Source organism: Aspergillus wentii (assembly GCF_001890725.1).
Source record: "Aspergillus wentii DTO 134E9 unplaced genomic scaffold ASPWEscaffold_7, whole genome shotgun sequence".
Lineage (NCBI taxonomy): Eukaryota > Fungi > Ascomycota > Eurotiomycetes > Eurotiales > Aspergillaceae > Aspergillus > Aspergillus wentii.
Genome location: NW_024467838.1, coordinates 1,513,020 through 1,530,725, shown reverse-complemented (window position 1 = coordinate 1,530,725; position 17,706 = coordinate 1,513,020). Strand labels below are relative to the sequence as shown.

The 17,706-nt window shown below is 47.4% G+C and overlaps 6 protein-coding genes and 1 non-coding gene across 7 annotated transcripts; 3 read left to right on the top strand and 4 right to left on the bottom strand.

The window, feature by feature from the left end:
- Positions 1-391: 391 nt before the first annotated feature.
- ASPWEDRAFT_t168 lies at positions 392-463 on the bottom strand. Its single transcript has one exon. It is a non-coding gene; the product is annotated as a tRNA-Arg (tRNA).
- A 1,303-nt stretch (positions 464-1,766) lies between these two features.
- ASPWEDRAFT_175566 (MFS transporter) lies at positions 1,767-3,435 on the bottom strand (the record flags this gene model as incomplete). The annotated part of the gene is made up of 3 exons (XM_040831375.1): positions 1,767-2,678; positions 2,733-3,105; positions 3,167-3,435. The coding sequence occupies 3 exons, from the start codon at positions 3,433-3,435 to the stop codon at positions 1,767-1,769; spliced, it is 1,554 nt and encodes a 517-aa protein (XP_040685952.1).
- A 380-nt stretch (positions 3,436-3,815) lies between these two features.
- On the top strand, positions 3,816-4,545 carry ASPWEDRAFT_44368 (uncharacterized protein). Its single transcript, XM_040836248.1, has one exon. It carries the CDS (start codon positions 3,877-3,879, stop codon positions 4,090-4,092), a length of 216 nt encoding a protein of 71 aa, XP_040685951.1. The 5' UTR covers positions 3,816-3,876; the 3' UTR covers positions 4,093-4,545.
- Positions 4,546-5,971: 1,426 nt separating this feature from the next.
- On the bottom strand, positions 5,972-8,360 carry ASPWEDRAFT_116660 (glycoside hydrolase family 13 protein; the record flags this gene model as incomplete). The annotated part of the gene is made up of 10 exons (XM_040828671.1): positions 5,972-6,223; positions 6,283-6,450; positions 6,515-6,617; positions 6,676-7,182; positions 7,254-7,357; positions 7,435-7,550; positions 7,605-7,643; positions 7,705-7,843; positions 7,897-8,032; positions 8,092-8,360. The coding sequence occupies 10 exons, from the start codon at positions 8,358-8,360 to the stop codon at positions 5,972-5,974; spliced, it is 1,833 nt and encodes a 610-aa protein (XP_040685950.1).
- Positions 8,361-8,937: 577 nt separating this feature from the next.
- Positions 8,938-11,146, top strand: ASPWEDRAFT_116493 (alpha-glucosidase; the record flags this gene model as incomplete). Its single annotated transcript, XM_040828658.1, has 9 exons — positions 8,938-9,294; positions 9,349-9,478; positions 9,535-9,573; positions 9,626-9,741; positions 9,796-9,899; positions 9,949-10,220; positions 10,281-10,509; positions 10,564-10,840; positions 10,895-11,146. The coding sequence occupies 9 exons, from the start codon at positions 8,938-8,940 to the stop codon at positions 11,144-11,146; spliced, it is 1,776 nt and encodes a 591-aa protein (XP_040685949.1).
- Positions 11,147-12,613: 1,467 nt separating this feature from the next.
- ASPWEDRAFT_31193 (uncharacterized protein) lies at positions 12,614-14,069 on the top strand (the record flags this gene model as incomplete). Its single annotated transcript, XM_040833515.1, has 2 exons — positions 12,614-14,020; positions 14,052-14,069. The coding sequence occupies 2 exons, from the start codon at positions 12,614-12,616 to the stop codon at positions 14,067-14,069; spliced, it is 1,425 nt and encodes a 474-aa protein (XP_040685948.1).
- A 386-nt stretch (positions 14,070-14,455) lies between these two features.
- Positions 14,456-17,494, bottom strand: ASPWEDRAFT_53926 (uncharacterized protein; the record flags this gene model as incomplete). Its single annotated transcript, XM_040837975.1, has 7 exons — positions 14,456-15,340; positions 15,391-15,470; positions 15,975-16,201; positions 16,258-16,887; positions 16,942-16,973; positions 17,013-17,230; positions 17,269-17,494. The coding sequence occupies 7 exons, from the start codon at positions 17,492-17,494 to the stop codon at positions 14,456-14,458; spliced, it is 2,298 nt and encodes a 765-aa protein (XP_040685947.1).
- Between the last annotated feature and the right edge of the window lie 212 nt (positions 17,495-17,706).

The following is a 17,706-nucleotide window of genomic DNA, read 5'->3' as shown; positions in this document are numbered from 1 at the left end:
AAAAATTGAAAGAAAAAAATCTTGCAGAGGATTGGATTATATATTCTGCATCCTGGTTTGTATAGCCTATCATGTTTTGGCACTGCCACAGCTGTCCCGTCAGTTTGGTTCGCGATGATCTCTGAGATCGCCAATCTTCCATCTGCAACTGCAAGTAAAAAAAGAGTCAAAACCGGCGATCAATGTAAGTCTTCAGGATGATCGGCGTGAAGATAAATTGACGTTGAATGATATTTATCTGGCATACGGAGTACAGTATGCTATATATTTATTTATCCAGCAGAATTAGTTATTAGATTTAAAATAAAAATTAAAAAAACATTTATTTTATTCACTCTGCAAAGTCGATAAAATAATCGAAGTCGAGTGAAAATAAAACAAAAAAAAGAATTGACCGACGCAGGGATCGAACCTGCAATCTTTTGATTCGTAGTCAAACGCCTTGCCATTGGGCCAGCCGGCCTTGTTATACTGACTTCATACAATAAAAGGCCACATAAGCCTACTCAATTTCTCTGAATGAAAATACCTGCATCCCTGGGTATACCTGCATGGACAATCATAATTTAAACATTTTCCAAGAGAAAATAAGCACCAAGACTAACTTTTAGCCTCAAAATCCTTACTGGCCAATCCCTGTCGAGAACTCCCAACTTCATCGTTTTCTTTCTGTTTCATGGTTTATTCCAAATTATTCTTATTATTACTTTTCATCTGTCGTCTATATATATATATAGTAACCATGCAGCTGCCTTGGAAGTACCAGTTACCATACAGAGTAAACGCAACCACCCCATCAATGACATAATGACATAATACCACCTACGTAGTGTAGTCTAGACAAGCTAGCTCATTCCCGGCTAGATGCGTCAACTGGAATGCTTGTGGGGGAAAAAGCAACGACAGGATATTAAAGCTTACGCATCCTGGTGACACTGCATATTCAGGTACAGTCTACCTACCTGCACTAGATGTAACATGACAATTATTTCCCTCATACATATAACGAACTGCATACTGCATAGGGTTCTTGGCAGGGTATTTCAGGAATCTGATATCAATTTAAGCTTGTTTTTTTGGTTATTTCTTTTCTTATTTGGCTCTTCCGTCATTGTGTAACGGTGTCAACGTGGTTTTCTTCCGAATTCATGATGATGAGGGGATTACGTAGTTATTAGTATAGTACTGTATGGCGATATATTTTTATTTAATATATTTATCTATTTATTCCATGTTTTAGAAGTGCTATTTTTGACCCGGGATTATACCCATCCAATACCGCTATTCCTAAATGTCGTCGGTGGCGCATTGAATTATGGACCCATCCTGGCCTGCAGCTTTCATCAAAGTCAATGCAGCCAAGCAGCCAAGCATACCATTTTGAAACAAACAATAACAAGATTTATGGGCTTGCAGATGCTAAGACTATATTATTGATTTGCCTAACAGCTTATTGGTTCCATATGATATGATTGAAGTTGAATAGTTTGGCATGATCAGAGTATCTCAACCTGTACAAGCAGGGAATAATCGATTCTTGTCCTCCCAAAAGTAAACTTGCTAATAACTATCACATCCATGTTCAAATCACATAAGCCCAAATAATCAAATATTGACCCATTTATAGTCCAAATTTAAACAATCATCAAATCAAAGCTGCTATGTTGGCCGTGTCACGTTATATCCAAAATCAAGAACGCCGCTGTAAATATGCCCAGAATATGCACAGTATCGAAAGTAGTAATAGTAATGGTTGAAGAAAAGAATTATGTCATCTTAGGCTGAAACTTGGGGTTGGTCCTCATTCGCTCTCCGTACTTGACCAAGAAGAAAGTCAATGGCGCGAATGCAAGTGCGATAAAACCAAGAACACTGTTGCCCCAGCCGAGGCCGAGTTTGGCGTACAAGTCAGGTCCAGCCAAGGGGACAGTGGCTCCAAAGACGCAGCGGATGGCCAGTTCGGCGGAGACAGCACTGGCCGCGTAGAGAGTGTAAGAGTCAACCAGATACACCTGAGTGACGAGGTGGACGTAGTAGATGCCCAGCCCGATGAAGAAGGTTCCTGCGATGGGGATGACCCAGTGCAATCGGTACTCTGCAGACCATCCGTACCAGAACAGTCCAACGGGGACCAAGAAGCATCCCAGAACCAGAGGGGGAAGACGGTCCTCAGGCTTCATCTTTCCGTGAATGCGTTCCTGGTACTTGACATAGCGATCCGAGAAGAATCCAACCGTGATTTGTCCGACGCAAAAACCAAGACCAAGACCTAGGTATCCCAGGCCTGCCTGACCGGGGTTGAAGTGGTACACCTTTTCGAAGACGCTTGTGAAGGTGGTGAACAGCACGTACATGTAGCTGTAGGTGATGGCGCTGTAAAGAGAGACGATGAGGACAACAGGCGACTTGAAAAGGAATTTGATCGGTCGAGTCATGGAAATCAGCATCAATTGACCGGGTGTCTGGTTCGACTCGAACTTGGTCGTGTGTGGGCGACCGGTTGCCTTTTGGAGCTTCTTCGCCTTGTTCTGAAGGATGATAGGAGCATATGTCTCGCGGAGGAAGACAAAAGATGCGACTACAACGATGCCACCCACGATGACTTCAAGCCAAATTGTCCATCGCCATCCGATGGTCTCGACCATGTATCCACCAAAGATAGGACCGATGACGAAACCCTGTCAACTAGTAAGTAACCTGAATGAAGTAGATAGAAAGATAAGAGAACATACAAGAAGAGGACCAACAGTCCAGATGGTCATTGCGACACCACGTCGTTCCATGGGCATGAGATCTGCGACGAAACCTCCTCCCACTGTAACAGGGACAGAGCTAGCCACACCCATGAAAAACCGAGCGACAATCAACATGGGCATATTCACGCTGGTCGCGCAGACAATAGAAGCAACCAAGAAGAGGACATTGGCCACGTGGGTCATGGGCAACCGTCCACTCATCTCAGTCAAGGGAGTGAGGATAAGAGGGCCGATAGCAGATCCCATCACATAAATAGAGACGACAAGAGACGAGAGAGCAGAGTTGTCGGTACCAAACTCTTTCAAGACCTGGGGAACACCGGGGGCGAAGATTGTTGACACCATTGAGCTGCAAATGGCAGTTAGCATCCACGGGGACGTCAAACGGAGAGAATCGGTCGGGTACATACACGTTGAAGCTGCTGACGGAGATGAGGCCAATAGTCAACCATTTGCGGACATCAGCCCAGTTCATGGGATTTTGGGGATCACTGGGACTATCCCAGTGGACGATGGTTTCGCCTTCATCCTGAGAAGAGTCGCCTGCGTCCGAGTTGCTGTCAACGCCTCTGACCACTGCTGCTTCGACGTGGGCGATGTCCTTCTCCCCAAGAGTCTCTGAGCTTCCGAGGGAAGATTCGGAGAGAGGAGTAAGAGAGGCACCATGGCGATTTGACATTTCGTCTGGGGACAACATAATCACACACAGACAAGCGAATTAGGAAAAAGAGTAGAGACTAGGGGAAGAAAGAGTTAAGAGATCGTAAGTAATTCCATAATAGAAAAGCAGCAAAGCATGGGTATAGAAATACTTATCCAGAGGCAGCATCTCCAGGTGGGTAAAGCAACGAAAAAAAAAAAAAAAAGTGTTCTATTATTGAGGACATTCTCATTTTGGCAGGCAACGCGCGTTCATACAGCGAGGACTTTCTGCTTGACGATGCTGGTATGCTTGGCCCTTGCTGGCCACCACAGCCGCTCCTCCTTTTTTTTTTTTATTAAAAAAAGAAAATTATTTTTGATATTCATGCGTCTCCAGTTTTTTCTTTTGTTGCCCCCTCTCCAGGTCATCTCCTGGTTTCTAAAAACTCACTTGAAATACAGTGACGGATCCAGACAAATGGAGAATAACCTCACTGCATCTGAAACTACAGACCAAGCAACGCCAATGACGATGCCAGCTGCGATCCCTTGCATGGTGATCTGCTCCATCCTACCGTATGGTATTACACAATGCCCATGGGTTTTAGCTTATCAGTGTCTGACGATCATCAGAAGAAGCTCCCCCCTCTGTCCTCTGGGTCTCGAGGGTTCGGGTGGACAACAGATCATTTGAGAAAAGTCTCCACTTGATGATCCGCCGCCAGCTGCTGGAACTCGGGGACGTGCAAGCTCCCCCTTTCTAATCACATCATCCCCACCATCCTGCCAATAAGTTGCTATGGCAGGACTGGTTTGTCTCCAAGGAAGTCATTGGGGAAGTATGACAATGATTCACAATTGACGAGCCCCCTGGGGTGGGTTGACGTGTCCCATGTTCTGAAAATAAAAATTCGAAATAAAAAAAATAAAAGAGGGTCACGGGCGTGTGGATGGATTGCGAGATGTGTGTGTTTAGGTCGAAACCAATGAGAAGTCAGAAGTACAGTGACCTATGTCGCCATGCTTTTCTCATGGGTTGGAACAAAGATACGACTTTAATTTCCAACCAGTCGTCGTTGTGAGAGCTTTATCGCCCTGAATCTTCGATTTCTGAAAGTATGGTCGAGGAGGTGGGGAAAAACTCCAAAGTCCGTCTTGTCAAATCTGAACATCTCCAATGTCAGTATATCTTCCGTGACTGAAGTTTAGAGTACATTGAAAACCATATCTCCAAACATCTCCAGTGACATAATGAGCCATATACTCACCTGGCTTGAATGGCGTTATAAGCATGCAGATCGATCAGCCGGACTTGGTAACCGCCGCTTTGTTCCATGGGTTCTGAAGCCTGAAACAGCAATGATCGCTCGGTGCCACTGGGGGCGAATCCCGGGAGATCCTCCCCGGATCACTCATAACTCAACGCCGCCGGGACGCTATTATTCAGGAAGGTTGTCAGGTCAGAATTCTATGTACCTTGGTCGTTTTTTTCTTTTCGTTTTTTCTCTGTTCGTCGCCGACCATCATATGAAGTCATTTCGAATTTCATCCTTCTCTCCACTCAGTGTGCGCTCTAATTGCCACATAGTCAATAGAAGTCGATCCTTATGTACTGGGGGCCTACTAGTATAGATGATTAACAACCCAACTAGTACTGAGTCAGATCTTCAGGAGACCCGAAAATTCAGAACTCCTTCGAAAGAAGCTCTGCAGATCGTTCGACATGTGTGGCAAGGCGAACGTTCGAGCCCGCTTGGCAATAAACTTCCCGAGCTCCTTTCGCCTCGGATCTGGAGAGACGTGATGCTTCTTCTGACGGATCATCGGATCGGTGGTCTTCTCCGCGGGCCAGACGATGGAAAAGCATTGGGATTATGGATCACAGCCCCCAACATAGTCCAACGACCCATCACCGTGGCTTATTCTATTGATGCATCCTTCCAGTACATTTGTTCCAGCCACAAATAGAACAAAAGGTAGCTCCACGTGCTGCCGTCCTGACTCCTTAATGAGCGGTTCAGCGACCGACAAGTGTACTCAATAGTTTATACATGGTGTATTCCACATGTATGGTTGTCACTTATCACCGTGATCTGAAACTCATACGAAGCACTCCATCAATCAGTGTGTTTTGATTTTCGGGCGCGCGCTTCCTCCCTCGGCCTGGCGGACATCGGCGTGTGTATAGTGGAAGGGTCCACCCCACATAAGCTTTATCCGTTTGAAAATAGAGGCGCTGGACCATGGTTCGTGACACCGTTTTTCAGTCTAGTAACTGATAGGCTGATAGCAGCGCTGCAGCAGCAGCACCCGGGACCTGATACAGGGGTAAGAAAAAGAAAATACACATAAAACGGGTACTGTGCAAATCATTGAAGTCTGGGCTCAATCTTGTGTAACGGGGCAGCAGCTCGAGCCATTACTAAGCCGCTGATTTTCTGTCATGCTGTATGCAATGATATATAAATCATTGAAATTTATTCAATTGCATATGCTCAATAGGACTAAGTCGACTTACATGTCCACAGAAATATGTATCTCATGGATGATCGATACTTCTTCAGTAATAAAGCTTAGAGTTGATAAAGTCGCCCCTCGAATGGCCTCAACAAAATTACATCTGGCGTCGACTGTGCTTCGCATGTCATATGATTTGAGATGAGTAATTTAGATGTGGCCAAGTTCACTCCATGGCTCACATAACTCCAAGAGGTGGCGCCAGGAGAGAAGTTGAGAACGGTGAGATAGCACTTGTGTTTAGACCGTCTCTTGTAAGCCCAGACCAATGAGTTGTCAATGTCCAGGCACTCGTATGAGCCGTAGTACTAGGAAAATATCATGAGAACAGGTGGATTTGCGTTGTTCATCAAAACGGCTAACTTACCAAAGTAGGATGCGATTTCCGCAGTCGGATCATGGATCGGTAGAAGGACCATACTGAGTCTGGGGTGTCCCGCTGGGTAGCATGGCACCATTCGCGCCCGTGGTCAAAGGCTGGAAGCCAAGGTTTCGCCGTGGGAGCGGTGAATCCCCCGTGAGGGTCTTCGGTCCACTATCGTACATTTTCTCAGCACATTTGATGCGGAGAACTGACATGAAATTCCGAAGTAACATACCGGAATAGGAATACGGGTGTTGTCGCGACCCTTTTGGATGATTGCCTTTTTGGCCAATTCAAGCTTGTGCGAGTCCCCAGCTCCTTGATGAGCTTCTCGTGCTCTTTTTCAATGTTAGCAGGAGCTACGGAGTAGAAGATGCTGAACCAGGGAAGACATACGCATTCCAATACTGTATAGTTTCGATGTCCCGGTTCATCTCCTCCGAGAAAAGCCCCGGGTTGACCATCCCAAGCTCTTGTCCTTGGAATATCAAATTCGTTCCCTGGAGCGTGAACTGCCACAAGGCTAGCATTTTGGCACACAACGCTCGAAATCGCGGACTGTTGGTGGTGAAACGTGAAATTCCTCTTGGCTGGTCATGATTTTCCATCCACACCGTGTTCCACCCACCATTTTTGATCAAAATCTCCTGCCATTCGTTGATAATCCGTTTCAGCTCCGGCAATTCCCACTCCCTCAGCATCCATTTATCGCCGTCATAGCAATCTAACTCCACGTGTTGAAATTGAATTATCAGGTCCAGCTCCGGTCGAGGTTTGTGGCGCGAGGTGTACTGCACTGCTTGATGCGGGGCAACACCACAAGACATCTCTGCCAGGGTCATGCAGTCATAATGGGAGAAAACTTCTTCATACATTTCCTGCAGGTACTCGTGTATGTGAGGGCTATATGTGCGTGTTAGCAAAACTTGATTATTCGCCGACGCCAGGCATGTTATAATTGCTGAATCTCTTACCCATTGGCAAATAAATGGTTGGCGGGCTGCCATGGTGAGCCCTCTTTAGAGATGGGAGCGTCTGGAAAATCTGAGGTTTTTGACACGAGGTTCATGGTGTCGAGCTGTGCGCCCAGAGAAGCGAGAGTCAGCCGCATGTCTTGGGACTTCCCAAAAGGGAAAGGGGACTGGACTCCCTCACCCGAAACCCGTCGACTCCTTTGTCTAACCAAAACCTCAACACATCGTACAGTTCCTTTCGCACTTCCTTGCAGTCCCAATTTAGATCTGGTTGATTCTTTCCAAAGATATGCAGGTCTTGACATAATGATCAGCAACATATCGGAGTTTGAGTATTGAAGGTGCGCCTACAAAACTCGTCTGCCACTTCGTCGAACTCCCAGGTCGAGCCTGCGATGAAAATTTCAGCGTCAGCACGGATCCACTAGAATCAAAGCATTTTGAAACATACCTGTGAATGTGCTCTCCCAATTGTTTGGAGGCACTCGGTTACCATGCTCATCCAGCTTTCCCTGACTCCAGAAATACCAATCTCTTTTACCGAGACTAGGGTCCTTTCGTGCTCGCCTTGAAGTTTGGAACCATTCATGCTTGTTGTGGGTTGTTAGTATCTATTCCATCCTCTTTCGACATCAGCACTAACCTTGGTGGCGGTGTGATTTAAGGCAATGTCAAGAATCAATTTCAAACCTCTTCGGTGGGTTTCTCGAACCATCAGCTCTATATCCTCCATGGTTCCATAGATCGGGTTGACCTTTCGATAGTTGCTAATATCATATCTGATAGGTGGTTGCTTAGCTACCAGGCTGCTTCATTATCCTTTAGGCTATGTCCATACCCCAGATCAAACATTGGTGACTCGTATATGGGGGAGACCCAGACAACATCGATACCCAATGCAACGAAGTAGTCGAGTCGATCAACTATACCCCGGAGATCTCCTTTACCGTCGCCATTGGTATCTTGAAAGCTTTGAATCAATACCTGATATATGCTTGCTTTCTGCCACCAGCGCAACTTGTCCAAGCTGTCTACCTCTCCACAGTCTGCCGTTGTGTTAAATTCGCACCCGCCTGTATCATCAATCTGCTGAGCTTTTGGGTCCATTCCGTCCCAGGCTTTAACTGATATCGCCGGGTATCCTTGTGTCTGTGCAAAGATAAGAAAAGAATTTTCGAGCACGTTGTACTATGAATTTGGACAACAGAGCCCTCGTATGGATTCAGAATGTCCGAAGCCTGAACCTCTCAGCTATGCACCCCTGAGGTCATAGTATGGTAATGTATCAACAACCTAGCCCGACGGAGTTACATTCCATGGGATATAGGTTCCGTCACGCATATGAATTGAAGGCCATTATTGGATCAAACGCTTGATATAACCAATGCATTATGTTTACCTGGGTGGCAAGAACTGACGGTCATGATTCCTCATCCTTTTTCTACATGTTACCATTTGCTATAAAAGGCCATTCTCTTCCCAGGACATGTCATTTGGCGCGAAAAGAATGCTTCACCTGAGGAATTCGCCTTTTCATACAGTCTGCCGACGTGGGTTGCAAACGCTACGCTCTTCCCCATTTGACAACAGATATTTTCTCCAACCTCAGCGGCTTCAGCTACCCCTACAAACGAGTATCAGAAGACAACATATCACTCACGTATCGAACCAAGCGAAATCCAACATGACTTCTGACACTTTCAAACCGCTAATTCTGGATTTGGATCGCGTGTGGTGGCGTGAGATTGTTATCTACGAGATTTATGTGCAGTCATTCCAGGATAGCAACAATGATGGAATTGGAGACCTCCAGGGTATCATTCAGCGGCTTGACTACCTGAAGAGTGTTGGAGCTGATATGCTCTGGTTGACACCCATTTATGAATCACCCCTTGAAGACCAGGGTTATGATATCGCAGACTACAAGGCGATCAATCCAATGTTTGGGACAATAGAAGACTGGGAAAAGCTCTGCGCAGAGGTCCACAAAAGGGGCATGAAAATGATGATGGATATGGTGTTTAATCACACCAGCTCGCAGGTATGCGACCCCTAGCCCATGCAAAAATACATTCTGGGGCTGACAGCTGTCTAGCACGCATGGTTTTTGGAGTCGAAGCAAAGTAGAGATAACCCAAAGAGAGATTGGTATTTCTGGCGAAAAGGAAAGGTGGGAAAAAACGGGGAGCATTTACCTCCTAACAACTGGGAGTGCTTATTTGGGGGTAAGCAATCAACGAAGGAGGCAATATAGGAATATTTCCCACTCACGCAAGATTAGGGTCGGCGTGGAAATATGACGAGAAAACCGAGGAATGGTGTAGGTTGCTTTTTCATTCTATTTCCAATCTTTTGAAACTAAGCGCCGATAGATTTGCATCTCTTTTCGCCATCCCAGCCTGACCTGAACTGGGATAATCCAGAGGTTCGTAATGCAATTTACGACGTGATCGACTTCTGGGGAAAGAAAGGAACTGATGGATTTCGGGTGAGCTATCATGCACACTCGAACCAATGAAAATGACTGATTTTGATGCTTTAGTTTGATGTCATAAACTTGGTCTCCAAGGTTCCTGGTCTCCCAGATGCGCCCATCAAGAACCCAGACAAGTTTGAGCAGCCAGCCGTTGAGATGTTCACAAATGGGTAGGTACTTGAAGTGTGTCTAGTGGAATGTAACTGCTGACAATTTAAGTCCGAACATTCATAAATATATGCATGAAATGAACCGGAAGGTTCTGAGCAAGTATAGCAACTGTACTGTCGGAGAGATGCCATGCGGTGTGAATGAGTACGAGGCTAGTGAGTATGTTGCCAAAGAGCGACAAGAACTTTCGATGGTATTCCAGTTCCATCATATGGATTTGGACGGCGAGAACGGAGACAAGTGGAAGCCTCGCAAGTGGGAGCTTTGGGAATTTGAGAAAGTGCTGAGGATTTGGCAGCAGCACATGCTTGGAAACAATGGTAAGCATTCATGCAAGTATCAGTTTTGTGGCTCTTTCGTAACGATATGGCCTATTATAGGGTGGAGCTCGCTATACTTTGAGAACCACGACCAGGCTCGTGCTGTGTCACGATTCGGAAATAGTGATCCCCGGTATCGATCCGTGTCCGCGAAGATGCTCGCCACGATTCTATTTGCGCTGAGAGGAACGGTTTTTATCTACCAAGGCCAGGAGTTGGGAACTCCTCATCCACAGAACTGGAAAATTGAAGACTATAAGGATGTTGAAACACAGCAATACTACAAAGCGTAAGCGATTCTAGTGACCGGAGTCTTGAGATTGACACCACTAATCCCAAACAGTCAGCATAAAATCCGCAAGGAAAAAGATCCTTCAAAGGAGCCTGATATGTCCGAAGTTATGGATGTCATCAAAGTGAAAGGAAGAGACAATGCGCGCTCCCCGATCATGTGGAACAACTCGGTCAATGGAGGGTTTACTTCTCCGAATGTGAAACCCTGGATGAGGATGAACGACCAGTATGCCGACATCAACGTCCAGGCCCAGGAACGCGATCCTGACTCGGTTCTCAATTACTACAAAAAGCTGGCACATCTCCGCAAGCAACATCCCCTCATGGTAATTGATGTGTTCTAGATTTATACTCTTGCGGATGCTAACAATTGGAATCAGTTCTACGGAGCCTACGTGCCAGTCAACCCGACTGATCCAAAAGTGTTTTCCTTCCTTCGGACCCAAGGCCCATATCGCAGCTTGATATTCTGCAATTGGTCAGATACGCACACTGATTTTGAAATTCCCGAGGAGATTGACGTGGACCTGGCTGTGCCGCTCATCGCAAACTACCACCTTGACGACGCACCTCTTCCCCAGACGGTTCCGCTGAGACCCTATGAGGCTAGAATCTATTCTCTTCGTAACTAAGAGCTCTTTTGAGATAATTATGATTACGGCACCCCACGTCATAAGTGAAACATGGGAACGTGTCTCGAATTTGGTCCACTTGCTGCGCGGTCAGGCTCTCCGAAGCAAAACAAGAAGAATCAAGTTTCAAAGAATGAAGAAACATAATTTTGGAATGCAACCTAAGATAACTGTTATTTCTCTGGATTTCAGTAATGACTTTCTTGACCGTGGTGGCAACATCCTTATCAGCGGGATGTTTTTTCTCTACGGAATACCCCTTACGGATAAATAATATCCCCATGACGAAAAGAGGGAGATTCGTGGAGAGGAAGTTACATTCCAATTTAAGGTTTGGTGGCTCATTCCTACGTTGGCAAAGCGTAATTGCCAGGAAAGAGCACTTTATGATCATATCATCGATCATCGCATGTTCATTGCCCTAATCCGGCAAAGGCCCCCCCGATCTGAGATCAGACCGCGTGTCAAGATGCGTTCAGTCTGAAATTATGATGGTCGACTGTTTTTTAGGTGCCAAGGTGGTCATGACTTCATCTGTCGGATTGAAACTCGCAATTGATACGTCACCAGGAGTATGGAATGGGATTAGTTCCTGGGGTATTGGACCTTGACACATTTACCCCAGGTGGCTATACCAGCCTTTTGTATGAAGAAACTTATGGTTTCGATGCTTTTGAGAGCCGCTAACCTTTTTGCTACTACCGGAATGGATATTTTTTGACTCGGCACACCCGACCTTTGAATAGTATTCGCCGCATGTGGACATGCGTCCTAGACCATAAGACTCCGATCTTGCTGACAGAAAGACTGCTGGAACGTGGCTTATTCTGCTCAAAGCTCCCACTTATTTTTTGGGACGTAGGTCTAAATGGTTGCATAATTTCTCAAATCTGCTCAAAATCTGCTCATGACCATCCTTTTGTGTCCAATGCCTAGACAGGTACATAACGAAAGCAAAAACCATGTCATTTTTTGTGCAATAATCAACTTCAATACCAATATTCTATCGAAGTGAGTCCGAATAATGAGAGGTGCACAAGAAAGGTCGAGAGATAGCTTGTTCTGGCGGTATCTCAGTAGCGAGATGGAGAAGATCGAGGATGGATACTCCACTGGGATCTAGAACCGAGAAAAGGCAACGCAAGCTTGACTCCATTTACTCTTTTCGAACATGAAGAGGGCTGTGCTGCCTTGGCCAAGCTAAGAGAGGCTGTCAGATCAAGGGTTGATCAGCCAATTATCGGGAGTGCCTTCAGGGTTGTTGTTGCCAAGACTGCCGCATGCGGTCATATAGAAGGGGACCCATGCGGCCATGGTGCACAACTAGATGGGTAAACAACAAGATATCGTCTCTGAATATGAGTGAATATGTTGTCGACCCCGCATATGTGGCCATGTAAAAAGCCCACGGCTCATCGCAGGGGCTTTTTTTGTACATCTCCGGTACTCAGTTGAGCGTGAGCAATCATGTCATTTTCCCACGAAACATGCGAAGAAACTTCAGTTTTGGTGGTTGGAGGCAGTCTTGTTGGACTTTCCGCTGCCGTTTGTCTGGCTCATCATGGGGTGCCCACAATAGTGCTCGAGCGCCATGCCAGCAGTGGGCTTCATCCTCGGGCCATTGGAGTCAGTCCGCGAAGCATGGAGATCTACCGGTCTGTCGGATTAGATTCGCAAATTCCACAATTACCACCAGAATTTCGTCTGCGCCGTGCTCGCGTCGAGAGTTTGGCAGGTCGTTGGTTTAACGAGCTTCCTTGGACCGATTGCAAAGGTTCTTCGTGCTTGAGACCCTACTCGCCCTGTTCCGGGAGCGCAATGTCTCAGGACCAGCTGGAGCCGGTTTTGAGAATGCGTGCGATTGAACTAGGTACCGATGTACGCATGAAGAACCATTTGGTACGATTCCAGCAAGATGATAAGGGCGTGATGGCTGTCGCGAAGGATCGGACTGGTAGGGAATACCGGCTACGGGCAGAATATATGATTGCAGCAGATGGACATCGCAGTTCGGTTCGTGAGGAACTCGCCATACCACGCAGTGGACGTGGAGTAATGCAGACAGTCCGCAGCGTCGTATTCCGTGCTCCTCTCGAAACATACCTTAACAGGGGAATCACCCAGTTCATTGTCGAGGAGGCCGACTTCAAGTGTTTCTTGACAGTCTACCGAGATGGCCGCTGGATGCTGGTAGCTTTTGACGATATTGAACGAGATGACAACGAGTTAAGACTGCTGATCAGTCGTGCAATTGGCCGCGACAATGTACCCATCGAAATTATCACCGCCGGCCGCTGGGAGTTGAGCGCGCAGGTGGCAGATTCATTCCAATCTGGAAGGGTCTTTCTGGCAGGCGATGCTGCTCATACCCTCCCTCCGAATCGAGGTGGATATGGGGTCAACACGGGCATCGAAGATGCTCACAATCTGGCTTGGAAATTAGCACATGTGTTGAGGGGCACAGCATCAACAAATCTTCTCGACACATACGATAGCGAGCGCCAGCCCATTGCCTGGCTTCGACACGAACAAATCTTCGCGCGAGCTGACTTTGAGGAGCACCGCAAAGCCGATAAATCGGACATTGATGGTATGAAAGTGGTTCTTGATGACGTGGCTATGGAGTTTGGCCAACGATATAACTCATGCGCTATTATTGATAGCATCAACAAGTGTGACAGCACTTCATGTGACAATGGTCCGCTAGAGCGCCCCCTGGCTATGCGTCCAGAGTGCTGGGCTGGGTTGCCAGGTACTCGAGCACCGCATCTCCAAATACAACTTGGCGAAACCTCAATCTCGACACTGGATCTTTTTGGTCGTGAATGGGTTCTACTATTCGAGTCGGAGGATTGGCATCGGGTCCTCGCAACTGTGCAGAACAGAACTGACTGGTCTCTTCCAGTGCAAACTGTCCAGGTGAACGAGGATGTGTTCGTGAATGATATTGTGCGATTCCGTACAGCCTGGGGTTGGTCTTCAACTGGTCATGGTACGTCTCTTGTGCGGCCAGATGGATACGTCGCTTGGAGGACACAAGGCCTTCATCGCGCAGAGGATGCACTGGAAGCAGTGTTGCAGCAATTAATGGGATTAGGGAGAGATTGCACAAAGAGAGTAGACATTGGGATGGCGGAATCTTGATTTCTGAGCAGAGTATGGTTTCCGGTTTGTTATGATGTACTTGGATAAGATGCAATGATTCTATTTTATTCTATTCATGATACGTACAATCAATTGATGGATATCCTGAAAATGATCTATGTACTCACCCCTTTTTGCTTTCCTCATCATACAAGACTGGGTAATCTAGTTCTCGAACGGCAATCCAGCTTCCTTGCGAATAGCACCATAAATCGCAGCGAGATCTCCCTTCTCCCCACGTTCAGCCTTGACATCTTGCAAATACTTATCGGTGAGCTCAGCAGTGGGCAGACGCATTCCCGTCGCCCCAGCCAGGTTCCTGGCATGTCCTATATCCTTCCTGGCCAGATCCACCGCGAACAAAGGCTCCTCAAGCCGGTGATAGTCACCGTGAGCCATGCGGTCGGCGTATTTGGCAATGGGCCCGGGGTACATAGCATGCACCCACTCCTGGTAAGCAGCAGCACCGACGCCCGTCTTCTCCGCGGCGGCCATTCCCTCAGCCAGAGTCTCGACGGTGTTCAAGATGAAGGTATTACCCATCAACTTGAGTGCAGTGGCGTTGCCGGGATCCGAACTGTTCACGTTGATAGTCTGGCGGGAGACGACACCATCGAGGAAGGGGCGAAGTCTCTCCACAGCCTCGGAAGCGCCGGCAGGGACGACGATGAGCTGACCTGCTTCCGCGACGGCGGGGACACCGAACACCGGACAAGCGACGAAGGAGGCACCGCGGGCGGCGAGGTCATCACGGGCGCGACGGGAGGTATCTGGGTGGACGGTGGAACAGTCGACGATGATCTTGGAGGAGAGGTCGGGGTTTGTTTCTGTGTCGGAGAGGATGGTGGAGATGATTTTGTGGAGGGCAGGGTCGTCGCCGACGCAGATGAAGATGATGTCGGCTTGTTGGACGGCGGAGGGGATGGAGGAGGCGACGATGGCTTTGTTGGGAGGGAGGGTGTTGGCGAACGCGGTGGCTTTGGATTCAGTGCGATTGTAGAGGACGAGGGAGGTTTGAGGGCCTTTGAGGGCGAGGTTTTTGCACATTCCCTGGATTGTGTTAGTATTCGCTTCCTGTATGGGGTGAGGGGTTGTTGTACCCGTCCAATGTTGCCCACTCCGATGAATGCAACGTTTTGACTAGCCATGGTGTCTGAGTGTGCCTGAATTGTTTGTTTCTCTGCGTGATATGTAGTATAATTGTCGACTCTGTGATTGACAGCAGTGATGCGATGCTTTTAGATGGTGATGAGGGGATGCGGGGTTGACAGGAGAAAGGACGCGGTTCAGTTCTTATCCGACTCGAATCCAACAGAGAATCCACTGGATGACGTTGCCTTCGTGGGATGCGCACTCTGATCGTTCCAGATGCTCTTCAATTGTTCAATTGGATGGGTTATTTCGTTATTTCCAGTGGGAATCGAGCAGCATTAAATACATCATCGCCGGTCAGAACCCAAACAGGAAATCGGAGATTCCGAGTCCGAATCGGGTAAGTCTCCTTTGGCATTTCGACATCGTCGCTTTTGAGTCACTCAAGACTTAAGACTTGCTCCACCAGATATTCTATCCCAGCCAAATCTATTTCAAAATACACGCAATCCAAACACTCTCCGATATTCTCCTACACGTGGTCGTATTAGCTGTTCTGGAGAATCTCAATGATCTTCTCGCATGCCACCACCCGGCCTTCTTTCCGACTCCCCATTCGTGATCGCCTCTGCTTTTTGTCGCATTTTAGACGACTCGTCACTGGCAATCGCGCGAATTAATGACTGACCTAACTCCTGACCATCGACCCCTGGGCCGTTCTTGCGATTGGCCCACGTTCCTATCCCAAGCCATTCCACGCGAGCGGCGAAGTCGAAGGTATCAAACCATATAGGGAGCACAATCTGGGTGACTCCAGCCCTATCATTTCCAGAGATTTAGCGCAGTCAACGGATAACAGACAGGAATGGACTTACCGAATGGCTTCATAATAAGAGTTGACAACGCCGTGATGCACCACCCACGCTACCCGGTCGCTCTGCAGGACACCAATCGGGTCCACGGACAGCCAAGTCTCAATTCGCACCCTGCCATTTGAGATGAAATCAGATATGCCTTTGAGTGCCTTAATGTCGGGCCTGGTGTCGTTTGCCAGTTTCATCTTCCACAGCACCTGAATGTCCCGTCTTTGGTTAAAGAGCAGCTGCAACGCGTCTGCAAATTGTCGCTGCACCGTGCTGTTGAACGTCACATGCGAACCTAGATTTATCAAAAACGTTGGTCGCTGTGAGAGCCAGACAGCCAGATCTGGATTCTCTTCGGAGATTGGCAGACAGGGCCGTAAGATCGGACCACAGAGAGTAAAGTGAGCGGGCAGCACACAGGGAAACTCTGCGTCGACACTGCCGGGAAGAAGGTGCGGGGTTTTATCCCCAGCCATGATAGCCATACTGGGATTAGGGCCGGGGATGCCATGTGCATTGCGATACTTTCGGAGGCCCTTGTATTCCGTCGCAGTATGGACCGAATAGACCAACTTGAGGATGAGGTAGGCATTCGGTAAAACCAGCCGCCATGGCAAGGGATATGAATATCCAGAACACATTCTATTTTGTCAGCATATAAACAAAACAAAGACGGGGAGAAGAGACCAGACTTACGCAGAGAATTTCCACACATTCGCCAACCGAGGCTGTGGAACGTGTTCCTTGAAAGTATTAGGACACAATACCACATATTTTGCTTTCAACACCCGACACGCATCGATCGCCTGATAGAAAAGAGGGCCGACAACAATGATAGCCGGCTGCAACTGAGAGATAATGTCCACACAGTTATGGTATATCGCCATGTACTCGGGACCATTCCACACAGCCAGAAGAGCAGGCAACACGTTCTTACACGCCTCGAGTGCTCCACGGAACCCAGTCCGATGGACATCGAAACAGCCTGTACCCATTTTCTCCTCGCTCTTCTTTTTCATGGACTCCCCTCTATGCGATGAAAGGTAACCGCACCGATAGGGTGAGAGGAATGAGAGAGGGAGACGGCGCGGGAGTTGAGCTTAGAGACTGCATCGTGCAGAGGAGAAAACGATGCAATATGGACCGAGTAGGATGAGGGACGAAGGATGAATTCATGGGCCACAGCTAGGATTATAGATGATTGGCCAAGCTCACTGTTTGTGAGGAAGAGGATGGTGGATTGATTCATTATGATGACTGTGATGAAGAGCAGAAGAAGACATGAAGGTTGAAAAGAAAGAGATATGAAAGAAAAGGACAACAAAAGGCAAGAGAGAATGGGATTTAGAGGATTTAAATAAGCTGGTAAAGAGGAAAAAATTTCCCTTGTTGCAACAATGAATGGAAGACATTGATCGATCAGTGAAAAATGGTTCTTTTGTCTGGATATTGATATAAAGC